Source organism: Apostichopus japonicus, chromosome 20 (genome assembly GCF_037975245.1).
Source record: "Apostichopus japonicus isolate 1M-3 chromosome 20, ASM3797524v1, whole genome shotgun sequence".
Lineage (NCBI taxonomy): Eukaryota > Metazoa > Echinodermata > Holothuroidea > Aspidochirotida > Stichopodidae > Apostichopus > Apostichopus japonicus.
The window spans coordinates 11,994,504-12,009,979 of record NC_092580.1 but is presented as its reverse complement, the minus strand read 5'-3'; the positions used below and the strand labels follow the sequence as shown (position 1 = coordinate 12,009,979).

Genomic DNA, 15,476 nt, shown 5'->3' with positions numbered 1-15,476 from the left:
GGCAAGCGCTGACTGTCGACTTACAGGGGAATCCAGCTCTGATAGTTGAAACGCAATGCAATTCTGCCTTTTACATTAGTTACTGCTGCGTGAGACTGGTCAAATGTTGCAGGGAACCAGGAATTCAAACAGAGTACCTTAAGATCCCATAACACTGTAGTATTGAAGTATATACAGTAAATATACAGAAACCACTTTCAAAGGAACATGTACATGTTGCTGCTTATACTACAGTAGTTGTACTTTTCATTAAAATTACACCAGCTGACGAAATCTCAAAAGTTGTTTTTCTTATCCATTGTACAGTAATATACACACATACAGTATCATCCTGTAAAATAACCAAATTAAATTGTGAAATGAAAAACAACTTCCTACATGTTTGGTTTTCCATAAAGGTAAAACTATGGAGTCCCTCTTAGCGACTATGCAAATTGTGGGGGGGGGGGGGTTCGCAGATCTTGCAAAGACAGCGATGACTATAACACGGATCCCAAAGTCGATAAATTTTCTTTTACTGGTAGATTCGTCCAACATGGCGGCATACAGAAATGCTGTATTCAAAGTCGAAGCCACTTGAGGTCACATATCCAGAGTCTACACATTCTAAGTTCTGCAAAACCGCCCTCGTTACCTTTCAGGAATCCTTTCATAACTGTAGATTTGCTTCTTTCTGAGGGAATGTTGAGGTTATTATTCATTTGGGTTGAAAGGTAACAGCCAGTCACAAGGAACTGTATTGACTACACTTTATATACTGCACTGTAGTAAAAGGGGTTTTATCTTACAAACGATCAGGCAGAGGGACATGCACATGGACAATGTACCGTAACCACAACATTTGCAACAACTGAAATATGTATTCCCTCCTCACGGTTGTTTACCAAAATATTACCACATGTTGTAGAATGGGTAGACTGATCTGGTGAATCAGACAAGTCAGAGTGGAGTGTAGCTAAGTAAATTATACACTGTAGTGTACACAGTAAAGACAGAAATGTACAGATTCAATACTACTTCTATGTACTATATTGTCTGCAACCTGCAGTGTTGTGCAAACATAACAGGATGAAAGGGGTTTGAAAGGCTTAAATGGAATAATCTGAACAACCTGAATGAAGGTTTAGCCAATTACCTTGCATCAACACCTAGCTGAATTGACGCAATCAGAAATGAATGCATGCCACCAAGACCGTACAGTAGATAAAGAAGCTATTTTTACTTCATATATCAAATCCACCCCCTCACCTTCTCTCAGATCGTCTACTTCTGGCTGAGTACCCATTACCTCCTCCCCTTGCTAATCCTTCCACCTCCTCCCTAGCTAATCCCTCCACCTCCACCCCTTGCTAATCCCTCCACCTCCTCCCTTGCTAATCCCTCCACCCCTTGCTAATCCCTCCACCTCCTCCCCTTGCTAATCCCTCCACCTCCACCGCTTGCTAATCCCTCCACCTCCTCCCTTGCTAATCCCTCCACCTCCTCCCTTGCTAATCCCTCCACCTCCTCCCCTTGCTAATCACTCCACCCCCTCCCCTTGCTAATCCCTCCACCGCTTGCTAATCCCACCACCTCCTCCCCTTGCTAATCCCTCCGCCTCCTCCCCTTGCTAATCCCTCCACCTCCATTCCTTGCTAATCCTGCCATCTACACCCCTTGCTAATCCCTCCACCTCCTCCCCTTTAAACATTGGGTTGTAATTGTAACATATACTTAACAATTCTCGGTTCCAAACAAACCCATCAAGCACAAACTACATTATATTGCAATTTACCCGTGGCCATGCGTTAAAAGGTTCGCAATTGCTCATCGTTAGCAAAGATCGTATTAAGTACAGTAGCTCTTTAAGATTTCCTCAAGTGTTACTTTTGTGCTATTTGTTGTCACTGATGTACCACAATACCGCACAGTAGTTCACCAGCTTGACTCTAGCTTGAAATAATAATGTGCATACCACTGTGCACAGTATGTTAAGTCTGCACACTTAAGAAACAACTCTCACCTTTAGAGTAGGACATTAAGCTTCAGCCTTCTAAAATATCTTACTGTCTACAGTACATGCCCTACATACATATTGCCATGACTAAAAGTCACAAGTTTACCGTGACACGTAATGTGGGGGGGGGGGAATGATTAATGACTAGAGAAATATCATTTCTGTAGTTGCTGCGTTATTCGCGAAAACTTTCAACAGTACTACAAGACAAGCTATACTGTACATGTGTACGGTACCGTAAGCTGGAAATCCCCCTAAACAGTTCATTTGGCATGGACGGAAGTATGGTACAGTAAAACTCTTAAGTTTGTTTATGTTGGATAGAATAACCGGACAGTGCAAAAAAGTCAGTTATACATACTACATGTACAGTATCTCCGATTTCCAGTTGTATTTTTATTGCTCAATAGTCAATTACCGAGGTGACTGACTTTAACTGTGACTTTCAGAAACTTCTGTCTGTCCATCCCTCAGTGATTAATCACAGACAACTCTCACCTTTAGAGTAGGACATTAAGCTTCAGCCTTCTAAAATATCTTACTGTCTACAGTACATGCCCTACATACATATTGCCATGACTAAAAGTCACAATTTTACCCCTGACACGTAATGTGGGGGGGGGGGAATGATTAATGACTAGAGAAATATCATTTCTGTAGTTGCTGCGTTATTCGCGAAAAACTTTCAACAGTACTACAAGACAAGCTATACCTGTGTACAGTACCGTAAGCTGGAAATCCCCCTAAACAGTTCATTTGGCATGGACGGAAGTATGGTAAAACTCTTAAGTTTGTTTATGTTGGATAGAATAACCGGACAGTGCAAAAAAGTCAGTTATACATACTACATGTACAGTATCTCCGATTTCCAGTTGCATTTTTATTGCTCAATAGTCAATTACCGAGGTGACTGACTTTAACTGTGACTTTCAGAAACTTCTGTCTGTCCATCCCTCAGTGACTTAATCACAGACTGACTTGGAAGCTCTACTTTCGAGTTTAGCTCAGTTAAATAATTTCAGTACATATGTGATGTCAGTGAAAGAGTCAAAGTACTGTACGTAACAGAGTTTGAACCATACAGTAGTAGCTCCAATCACTTGTCTGCTAGGGCAAGAACAATACTAGCATTACTTAGCTAATTGTGAAACCGACACGGAATGAGACCCGGCTACTTAATAGTTTACATGTATACAGTATAAAAGGAAAGTTAAAATAGCTTGAGAGCATGACCTGTCACCTACAGTATGAAACTGATGCTTACACCGTGACGACTTTTAAACCTTGATAATTACTGTACTGTAGTATACTGCATACATGTACACGTTGGAAGACTGACACAGTAACCTCAAGAATCACTAAAGTCTGGATAGGTTATAACTATTAGAAAAGAAAGAGTGTGCAATAAATCAACCGTCTGATCTCTGTTACTATTATGGTCATGCATGGTCAAGTACAGTATATATTGTATAAAGTACTGCATACTAGTACACTTAGTACAGCCTAACCGAAAGGAATTTCATGCATACAGAATTAAATGGAGGGGAGGGGAGGGGAGGTAGGAAGGGGGGTGAAAATCTACACCTACTTTGGTTTGGATATTAACTAGCAATCTCACTTACTGTACCAGTCTCCTCGCAACCAACAGTGTTCTACCATGTGCCCACAGACCAGGTGACCCTTTCGAAGCACTAAGCTATCGTAACCTCACCGGTGAGTGGGGACCTAACCATATCCTGGCTTTCTGATCTAGGTTAACGCACCACACTTACCAAGGTGGAGTGTGGGTGGCTGTGAGGACGCACTTATCGAACTCGGAAATAATGCCAATTTAAGATTTCCAGGTTCACAGGCCTTTCAGTGGAACTAGGGGGGACACTGACAACGCATTGGTCATGTGACATTTTCTTCTCTACATACCGTTACAACTTAAATATTCCTTTTGATTTCAAGTAGAATTATTCTGCGGCAATGAGGTTCAAGGTACAGTTGATTCCATTTCTACTGAACATTTACTTTCAATTCAAATAGAGAAAAAAATGAAGTAGAAGACGTTTACCATTTTGAAAGTGTCGGGAGAGGTTATTTAACTAACACAGTTACTGGTCATACAGTAATTATTATTTAAAATGAAGACAGTTGTGCATTACCATACTTTCCACTTCTATGCTCTTGCACTGAACAAAAATCCTGGATACAGCTTTTTTTTAACATGATGTTATCAATAAAGGCGAGTGAGAGAGTAATGACTTCTAAGATGCTCGTTATTTATAGCCAAGCTAGCCAACACAGCTAAAGTACACTATTTATGTGGAAGGATATACACTACTGGCACGTTAATGTGAAACAATCTTAACCAACAGGTCTACAGACTACAGTACCCCCTAACACAGGCCTGTGTATAACTGACATTGCTAAAGCAGTTCAAACTTATCTGCTGTACTTTACAAGTGCTTTGTTATGGATAACACTGAACTGCACCATAAATTATAACCCTGATGTTGCATCTACAGCATACTGTATATGCACCGACTGTAGCTACTGCCTACTGTGTGCAGTACATACTGTATTATTATTTAACAGTCAATAGTCAATAAAACTGCTCTATATTGAAACCTGGGCAACATAAAATCCAATTTTATGAGTGTAAGCATTTAAATGCACTCTGCCTTGAAAAGGTATCAATATTATTATTCATGACAAATTTGACACACTAAAATTTTCTAAAAGTTTGCAACTATTTAGGTTTTTCCTAGCTCGATTGGACTCTCATCCTCCCAATTCCTCTCAAGCAAAACTTAAGGAATATTGTAATGTTACACAAAACATGAAGAAACCTAGGAAAATGGCTATGGCAATGTTTGTTGGAATTTCAATGTCTGATTAGTGCAACAAAAAACAGCCACAGCTGAGAATGGGACAGTAATATATTATGTGCAGTTGGTTACATCCAAATAGATTTCACACAGACATAATCAGGCTTTTCTACCGTCACAGTGTGTTTTAATTAAGATATACAGATACACTGAATATATTGCTTTGGTAATGTACTGACATGCAAAATGATACAATGTAGTTGCCCATGTAACATTTGCATGAAATGGTTTTCATAGTGGAATAAAGACAAAGCTGTACTTAATACAAACTTGAGGCACTGTTCACTGTGTCTTGCCCCTCCCCTCCCCACCCCCTCCCATACCCCTCGTTCCCTCAGAGTCTGCTTGGAAGCAGGACACTTCGCCCAACAACCATTTCGCCCAACTGCCATTTCGCCCAACCTTACCATTTCGCCCAACCAGCCTGGTCATTTCGCCCAACCAGCCTGGTCATTTCGCCCAACCAGCCTGGTCATTTCGCCCAACCAGCCTGGTCATTTCGCCCAACCAGTCTGGTCATTTCGCCCAACCTTGATTAAATTTGATATTTCAAAAGGAAACGTTCGGGAATTGTTAACGTTACAGGATACGAACCGAATATTAAGGAAACTTGAGGATTGATCAGTGTGTTAGGAGTTAGGTTTGATAGTAAAAGTTCGAATATTAAGGAATATTAAGGAAACTTGAAGTCCTTTACTTTGTATAACTTTAGTAAGGAAACGTTCGGGAATTTTTAACGTTACAGGATACGAAACGAATATTAAGGAAACTTGAGGATTGATCAGTGTGTTAGGGGTTAGGTTTGATAGTAAACGTTCCAATATTAAGGAATATTAAGGAAACTTGAAGTCCTTTACTTTGTATAACTTTAGTAAGGAAACGTTCGGGAATTTTTAACGTTACAGGATACGAACCGAATATTAAGGAATCTTGAGGATGGATCAGTGTTTTAGGGGTTAGGTTTGATATAGTAAACGTTCGGGAATTGTTAACGTTACGGGATACGAACTGAGTACTAAGGAAACTTGAAGTCGTGGTTAAATTGATTACATATGTGATTACATATGTGGTTACATTGATAAAGTGGTTACATTGATTAAATATAGTAATTCAATATTACGGACGGGTTTTATATTTTTTTTTTCAATTTAATAAGGAAACGTTAGGGAATTGTTAGTCAGTAGGATGGATCAGTGTTTTAGGGGTTAGGTTTGATAGGTTTTTATGAAGACCGATTCCCCTGTGTTTGTATAATAATACAGTATAACTCCCATTGTATGCGTAAACGCCTAAAGTAGTGTAATCCTCCCATTATACCCGAAATAACTGCTCAGACTCCGATCGATATCGAGCAGACCTCACTTTTTTATTTACCTATTACGAAGTAACTTAACCCAAAATAAATCAAATCGAACTAGTGGAATAGAAAAAGTAATATTATTCTGACTGAATATTAGTAAAAATAAGGTTGGGCGAAATGACCAACACGGTTGGGCGAAATGACCATGCTGGTTGGGCGAAATGACTATGATGGTTGGGCGAAATCTACCATGCTGGTTGGGCGAAATGACCAGGCTGGTTGGGCGAAATGACCAGGCTGGTTGGGCGAAATGACCAGGCTGGTTGGGCGAAATGGCAGTTGGGCGAAATGGTTGTTGGGTGAAGTGACTAGAAAGCGTCTGCTTAATCAGCCATCACTAAGAAATCACTCCTCATATTCATTAACTGCTTAATAGTAAGTAAATTAGGCCTTGCCATGTCCAAGGAAAATTTACAACATCATTTGCAAGTGCAACATCTTAGGTTTCCACAAAATTGTGGTTTGGAAGTCCATTGTTATGAGACAAGACCTCAGGGGGAAACCAATTTACCTGCCAAACAATTTCTTATAAACATGTTAAGTTTGCTCAGACCCACATCATAAACAACCACTGGCTTTGAAATCTTTGAATGAAATGCCATGAGCTGACACCTTACTTAACTTTATGCCAAATCTATTTAAAAAGTTAACAATAATGTCACAAATCATCTTTTCATAGGTCAAACTGCATACCCCCAAAAATAACATCTGTTTATTGCCCACCTAAAGCAGAAGGTAACATCCTGGTCAGTCATATACTTTGCACAACTTTTATGCATCGCCATAGGCCCATGCACTAATCTAAATAGTGTACAAACTCTATACTGTGAAAAGCCCACTGTACAACTTTTTACAGACTTTGTACTTCACTTAATAGAAGTTTTCAGTTCCACAATATGGTGGGCTGGTGACATTTTTTTGTTGATATGTTGGCAAGTCACCTACTCAGTAGGGTTAAGTCTTAAAGGGTTGTTTGATGGCCCCATATATTTTTTTTATATTTTTATGCTCAAACAATCAAAATTTATCACTTGGTGATCTTAACTGGTCTTACCTCCAGTTCCTTTCTGTAACGACGGGTCACAGAGCTCTACAGTACTGCAATCCATAACCTTTGTGCAGTATTTGCCTAAATCAAGGGAAACTTTGTGGTCATTATCTTAAAATTAAACTTAGCAATGCTATATATACTGTACATATATCATATCATATGGCAGAGTATTGCCGACAGAAAATGAAACAGACCTCACAGATGAGGAGTCCATTCAAGGTTTCAGATCCAAATCTGTGAAAAATGCAGAACTTTGCTGATCTGCAGTATCTCAATAAACGATTATACAATGCTTTTGGCAGTTTGAACCTTCAGAGGTTTGCAAACGATGGAAAGGTAAAAAAAATATTTAAAAAATTTAGAAAAAAAAGTTGCAGGGTCAGCTGGGTGTTAACAAAATTCACCTGGAAGCCAATGTAACCCACTCAACTTCTCTTTCTGCAGGTTACATGTTAAATGTCCATGTTATACTTTATGAACACTTTTAATATTAACATTTATGGAAACCATGATTTATGAACTGGTAACTAGAGCTATTAATAAAAAAGCCTTAGTTTAATCAACTACCTGTTACAATCATAATTATTTTGAGGTAAAAATTTGGACACTGCAAGCCTGCCGACAAGTTGATCAAATGCACAGTAAATGAGCACCGCAAAACCAACCTCAAAGGCATATATACGCTACCAATGTGACCAATTGAGGTCAATTTATTTTTGACACCGGGAAAGTCAAAGAGGGAAGTAATCTAGGTACCATTGTGCAATTTTCGTCCATTTCTTTGTCTTTTTGTCTTTTGAGATGCATTGTTTCGAAGTTCAAATTTCTACTTTCAAAGTGAATGAATCAGAACAAGAACACAATATAATTAGTTTCATGATCATTGGTATTGTATTTAGTTTCACAACTCTATTTGCACAAGTTGGAACTGTATCTGAGGTGAAAACAATAGAGTAACAAATACAAGGGGAAAAAAACATTCTGTTGTCAACGACGTACATGTATGCTTTTCTTCAAGTTTCCAATTTAATACAAAACGTGGCAACTTCTACCAGCAATACCTTGAGTAAGGCACTAAGATATTGCTTGCAAATTTCACCGAGATACTCCTGAGATTAAGTCCATTCTGTGACTAGATCCAAATATGACTTTTACCTCTCTGAACTAGCGTACAGGTATTCTACTGAAAATTTGTAATCCCCTCGATATTTAAGACATCCTAGGAAAATACAAATTTGAATAAAAGTCACTGAAAGTAGACAATTTTTTTTGTACAAACCAGGAGACATTTTGACTGGAAACATGTATTACAATCGAGCCTACTGTAGGGAGGTATGCTAAAATACCCCAAAATCCATTAATATAAGAAAATGAGATCTTCAACAGAATCTCAAATTATCTTTACCAAGAAACTGATCTAGTCTAACAGGGATTTAATCCCCAAGCTCAAAATTCGACATACTCTTCAGAGAATGAATTCAATGGTTCAACAACATTTTGACAGTGTATTTATGACTGGACTAACATACACATCTTAATGGAAACTAAACATGAATATCGAAGAAAGGCTATTTAGAAGTTTTTGCATTTTTTCTCCCTAAGAGTCATGTTATGTTTTTTATACATGGAAATTGTGAATGACAGATAATGTAAACAAACTTTTGAGAACATAACCTAGATTCAGGATACAATTTATTTAGCAGTAGCTCAGTTGTCCATGTTTGGCTAAAAAAAATAAAAATAAAAATAAAATCAACAACCAGTTCACAAGGAAACATTGCAACTTACCTCTCTACAACTTGGCTTTGCAGTTCATACGTTTTTCCTTCAAAATCTTTGAGGAAAATATCCACATCTAACTTCGGTTTCAGCTCTTCTTCGGCGCTCTTGTAGACCTGAGATTTATCGTCGTTAAAAATGTCCAGGCTGTTTATGTCAAAATCGAGGTCTATACCAGATTCTTGCATTGCAAAAGATGATTAGTTTATATTCAAAAGTCAAAGTACTGAAGCTGTTAATATCCACTGTTTAAAAATGACACAATGCAGTCAACACAAAATGCAAATGGATAAATGATTCACTTGGATCATCTGAAAGAATAAATTGTTGCTGCTCAATTTTACACTCGAATCCAAATAGTTTCCAGCTGTACTAAAACGCCAACAATAAGTTACCGTTTAAACATCAGCTAAAGCTACTGCAACTTGCATTCACTGCTGTAACAATTGTCAGTCATTTTCCATTGTCAGCTTGACGATTCATTGTGATAGTCTGTTGACCTGTACGTGGTTCAATAGACGAAGAAACATGTCATGAATGATAAAAAACATAGGACTTTGCTTTTAAGTAGTTACAGTAGGCTATTACTTATTATCTTTTTTCAGTCAGCCAATGTCAGTGTATAACTACTGGGCCTACCCTGACACATGATATCACAGGCCTAAAATGCTAGCATCTACTGGGCCTAGAAATAGAGTGCTTGTAACTTAGGCTAGGCCTAAAATTAGTTCAAAATGCACTGGTGGTAGCAAAGTTTAGCACAATTTGATTGATGAAGTATGTCGCGAATGTTTTAGGACTTTGATTAAACAAAGTTCTCAACTTTAACAACAAGACTATGCTGTGCAGGACACAAGAGATAGCGTACATACCCACACTAACTTAGAGCCTAGCCAAACAACAGTATTGAGATGTGCGTTGATCGACTTTGCTGATTGCAGCTAGCCTACACGTTAGCAGACAGAATCAGCTCTTCTAAAATCGTCAATAGTTGTTCACTTTTTCGAGCTGTATTCCAACACAAAGGAGAAACGTTAGACGTTCAGTTTTGTAAAGTACGTTTTGCAACCTGGTACATTGGTAGCGAAAGTGAAGTCAGTTTATGTATGTTGCAACACTTTGCCATAACCTGTGCGGTGTATATTAATCGCTGATTGACCCGTACCCAGAGTTGACGTAGTGCATTTGTATTGCGTGATATATTAGATAAATGAACATACACGAACAACAGAAAAGAAGATTTTCTGCGTAAGTACCCGCCCAGTAATCATAAACAATAAATCATTTTAAAACATAAATTTACTTTAAAATTTGTATTGACGTTTTAGAAGTGATTTTTATTCCATGATTGTTCTATAAATATGAAATTCCTTATTTTGGGAAACTACCTTCCGTTAATATTAGGCAACTGCTACAATAACAATCTCATGTGACCTTTTATTCAATCATGATTGGCTATCGTGTCTACCTCCCCCTAATGTAACAGTTATATTTAGATATTGCAGTAACCAGGATAAATATGGGCTGATATTCACGCGGGGTACTTCAAATGGTTTGGAGAGCAAATTGAAGACACTGACAATTGTAATGGCTGATAACGTCTGTCAATCAACTTACTTCGGAGACATCTCCGGTACATTAGCATAGGCGTAGGAGCCCAATTTGTTTTTTTGGGGGGTGGGGGAGGGGTGCTGTAACAACTTGCCCGAAAAATATAACCAAAGTTTTTCGCGCGCTCCGCGCGGATTCAACATGTTAATGTGCATATCATATAGGCATGCATCAGTTATTACATCGTAACATAAAATCATTTGCCGTGTTATTACCCTTCCATATTGGTTACAATTATTGTGGAAGTCGTTACAATAATGATGATCGTAATAATATCAGCTAACCATTGAAAAACACATTGCAAATTATTTTTCTTTCAGTAGGTGCCGGAAAAATTATCAGCATATTGCCCGAATTTTCACCAAAATTTTGGGTTGGGGGCTGCAGCACCCCCCTCCCCGCCTCCTACGCCTATGTACATTAGCACGATTACAAATAGTACGTAAACTGAGTTGCTCCAGCCCAGGGGCGGATTCACCTACTGGCTCGGACCTGGCTCGAGCAGAGCCATAGAGGCAACGAAGGGGGCCGAGGTTTTAGACCCGAAGGCGCTATAATCCTAGCTCTTTGGCCGCAAAAGGTGCTAGTTTCGACCCCAAGCTGTGGGGGACGCAGCAATTGACGTTAATTGAAAGTTCGGACATTTAGCTAGTACCGTTAATTGCCCAGTGGATGAATCTACTAAAACATAAAAGAAATTTTCAAACTGAAGAATTTCGCATTTCACACGAAGGTGTAGAAGTGCATGTATAATATGCGCAGGAACTGCGTATGCCTCGTACTTATATAGTTGTTCGCCATAACACTACTTTACATTCGACGGATAGCGAAACTTTGACAGTATCAACTTCAATAAACTCGCCTCCCCGGTATTCGCCACTGCACTCCATCTGATACAACATTATGTATGCCGACAATCAATGACTTAATGTGCAAAACGCCCAGAGATCAACATCCCAATGGTTGAAGTTTATTTTATTATTTAGTGTAAGTGATGATGACATTCTTCCATTATAGAATCAATATCAAAACAAACAGAGCCACATGGGAAATGCTTTTATAGATAACCCTGCAACGGGGAGAAAACTATGGGATGCAACCCAAAAGTGGATCGAGAACTTTTTCGGAGGCCGTGGGTTTCTAACACAAGTCGAAAAAATAATTATCCATATTTCCTCAGCTTGCCGAAAGAGATCGAGTAATAATTATTATTTGTTTTTTTCGATGAATTTATTTTGTTTTAACATCATGTCCATAATCCATGTGTTGAGAATGTGTTGTTTTGTCATAGCCACAAATCGTGCAACTTCGAGTGCTTGTAACGTTCATGGTTTTTTTTTAATGTTGACCTCTAATTTTATATACTGAAAGCCTGGATGCTAAATCAACGATGACGTCAGTTCAAATTGCGAGTTCCTTCTCTTTTTGAATATTATATATTGATCAGTTTACACTGGTTCTTTCCGGTATCGCTACATAGGCCTTTGTTTATTGTTTTTTTGCTTTTCTTAGACAGTATAAGGCACATATTAGTATTATAATATTATTACCATTATTATTATTATATTAACCAGGTCCTGTAAGTGTAGCGATGAAGTATCTACGCCTATATATGTGTATATTTGTAGTACTTCCGTAATCCTTGTGAATAGGAAGGTGGGGGGGGGGTGGGCGGGGGAGTTACGTTGGGAAACAGGGTGTGGTTACAACCCGTGCTCCTCTTACTTAATTTAAAGAAAACACGGTAAAGTATGTATTTGTAAACACTAATGTAATTTGACACAGGCACGTTTGGCTGCGGCACGCGATTGTGTGTGACATTCGAATAAGATTTTCGAATGACATGTATTCCATATTAAAAGTAGTTAAATATTCATTTAACAATAACTGCTGCAGATAATCTGAAACAGACTATTAAAATGATCGTATGATCTGTTGTTTCACTTATGCATCAAGTAGCAGCTGCTGGAGTAGCAACATCAAGTTCTACCACCAGAGAGAGAGAGAGAGTGAGTGGGGTGGGGGGGGGGTAACTAAACTCTGCTCCCTAGGACCAACGTCCCTGAACTGGCGGAAGAAATTGTACGAAACGTGTGAACTTTTTTCGCTAGTTTTCACAGATCCTTTTCTTAAAGCAGTCTCATTTTCATTTCAGTTTGGCAATATCACTCAAATCTACTAAACGTTACTCCAACTTGCAGTTAACGAAGAAAAAAAAAACGACTGCATATTTTTTGCAAGTAAAGTTTTAGCGAGTAATTCAATCTGCAGTATTTCGTCAACCTGACATTATTGGTGTGAATCATAGGTTTAAAGCAATCTGTATCTCTTTTTCAAAATTGAAACTATGGGCATTTACTTTATTGTTTGAAATAGACATTTTGTTTATAGTCGTCAATGCTACAACAATACATAGGGTTAGTCAATGGCCTCGTGAATCGTCGCCCGTGCGATTTGGGGGCTTGGAAAGAAGTTCTAAGGTTTATTTGTTTAAACGCCAGAAAAGCATACTTAAACGGTGAACAATCTTATCTCCCCCGCCCTCCCCCCCCCCCCCCCGTCTGACCATTTCTATGAGACATCGATAACCATAGGAGGAATATTCTATATAGTTCTGCAGTATGGGATAATTTTGTTTAAAAAAACTGCTTATGATCTTAAATGAAGTATGCTATATGACGTAGACTTCCTTCAAACAAGAAAAAACCCGGATCACTCTTGCTATACCCGAATAGTATTGGAAGTTGCAGATCGACCATCGAATTTATTAACAATGTTGTTCATTGTACAATAAAAAGTACAAGAATGGAACTTCTTTCTTGCACTTTGTTTGTTTCTGATTCATGATGAAAAACGGTTATCACGAAACTTGGATGAAGATGGCGCTATTTTAATACGTTATCTGGAGTTGTGTATAAAGAGACTGTGGTATTGTGATGGCTATTAAAAGCTTCCATATAGACACTGTTTACCGATAACAGCGCCTCATTAGGTCACGTATTTGGACTGTACACTGGTAGCAGGGAGTGGTTTGACATGTTATATTCATTAGTTGATATAGTAATAATAGTAATACGCAAGAGATATACGTGCGACCTTCAATTGCGTGCACAGGAATTCAAAGGTGTGTGTGTGTGGGGGGGGGGGGGGTGGCGTTAATTCAAAATTTTCCATGACTGTTTATGACCTGCATTTAATAAAGCGGGGGAAGGGCGGGGAGGGGGCGGGGTGCTACCATGTCGTAAGTAAAGGCGACACACATGTAGAAGATTTTAGGGATGCTACCCCAGGAAAATATTTATTGTGGCATATTAGACTATAAGGTGGGTCAATATAAGTAGTACCAAAAGAATTGGTTGTGCAATAAATAATTCTCCCCCGGCTGAATGCGAGAAAAAAAAAATCCCCGACTCACGATCATGAGTGGGTGGGTGACATTTTCCGTCCGTTGTGTAGAAGAACTGTTTCCCCCTGAATTTTCCGGTTAGGCTTATATAATACTTTATTCTAACTTATAATTCACTAAACAATTTTGAAGACCATGATTAGACGGAAAAACCTTGTATTTCGCCTGCTTGTCTGGGATGGATCCCACGGCCTCCAATATGTTAGGTTTCATTGCTTCTAACGCCACCGCCTTTATCCACTCGACCATTATAGCAAGAAAAGGAAACAACATAACTTTTTTATTCTTTATTCTAACTTTCAATTAATAAAAAAGAACATGGAAACACTTACCCCGGCAACCGTAATAGTTTGTTTAACTCACTAATTTTCAAGTTGGGAGAAGGAAGCAATCTTTCTAGGCACTAACTCACTTGGCATCACAACAAGCGCTGCCTGTATTCAGTTGAGCAAAAGGCGCTGTCTTTCGACCACCACTACCTATATGTCAGACTACAAAAACAGTTCACAGTTTAACATCCAAATGTTAAGTGAACTTTGATTTAAGAAAATATAACATTTTGATAATTTAAAGTGAAATAATTAATAATATAAAGTTTATATATATATTTATTTATATTGTTCCTCTAAACTCTAAAAAAAGAAGTCGTAAGAGGAATAGAACAATCGATAATGTTACAATTCTGTAAAATAATAAGTTTTAATATAAAGGCCTACGGTCGTATAATACTTTTCCGACTATTGGCTTTGCATCTACACAGGACTTTCACTGCATAGGCATAAAACTTAAAATTCATGCCCGGTATCAGAATAGTGTCTGCCCGCGCTTACTGAAAGCAGCGTGGGACCATGCAATGTCATAATGTAAGTTTAAGAAGCAGCCTAAATGCGAAACAACACGTTGCATAATTATAAGCAAGACAAAATCAATATCATTTTAGGATGTGGCAGAGACATTGATGTGTCTTTGCACACTAGACAGGGGCCCAGCCACCCAGGGAACTTCCTCGTCGACTGTTTGTAGATGCCAATTAAAGATGTAGCCTATAGTCAGTTGGCTTTAACAGAAAATCATGTTACGTACGGTATTGGATCTTAAAGGATTGGTTCAGGTGTTTGACATGTCTATTTTGTATGAAAGAGCACAAAAAGACAAAAAGAACAGTGAAGAAACTACCATGATAGCATGCTCTGTTAAGGAGATATGACACTTTGAAGATATCAAAATTTCTTTGAAAACGACTGGTGTAGAAAGACTTACTGTGAGGGTGTGACGTCACATCCTCACTTCCTTAACATTTGTGAATATATTTCTTTAAAAATTATATACATTTTTTAACACATTTGAAAATAATATAATAAAAAAAAATTCACATGTTTAATCTCAAATAATTCCTT

The 15,476-nt window shown here is 38.3% G+C and overlaps 1 protein-coding gene across 1 annotated transcript in view; it reads right to left on the bottom strand.

Annotated features, from left to right (window-relative positions):
• Positions 1-10,235, bottom strand: part of LOC139961997 (transcription factor EC-like) — a 50,239-nt gene extending 40,004 nt beyond the window's left edge. Inside the window, exons 1-2 of the mRNA XM_071961774.1 lie at positions 9,935-10,235; positions 9,072-9,562 (exon numbers count right to left, since the gene is read on the bottom strand). Coding sequence (XP_071817875.1) covers positions 9,072-9,250 — 179 coding nt within the window. The 5' untranslated portion in view covers positions 9,251-9,562; positions 9,935-10,235. The remainder of the gene's footprint in view (positions 1-9,071; positions 9,563-9,934) is intronic.
• Positions 10,236-15,476: the final 5,241 nt, after the last annotated feature.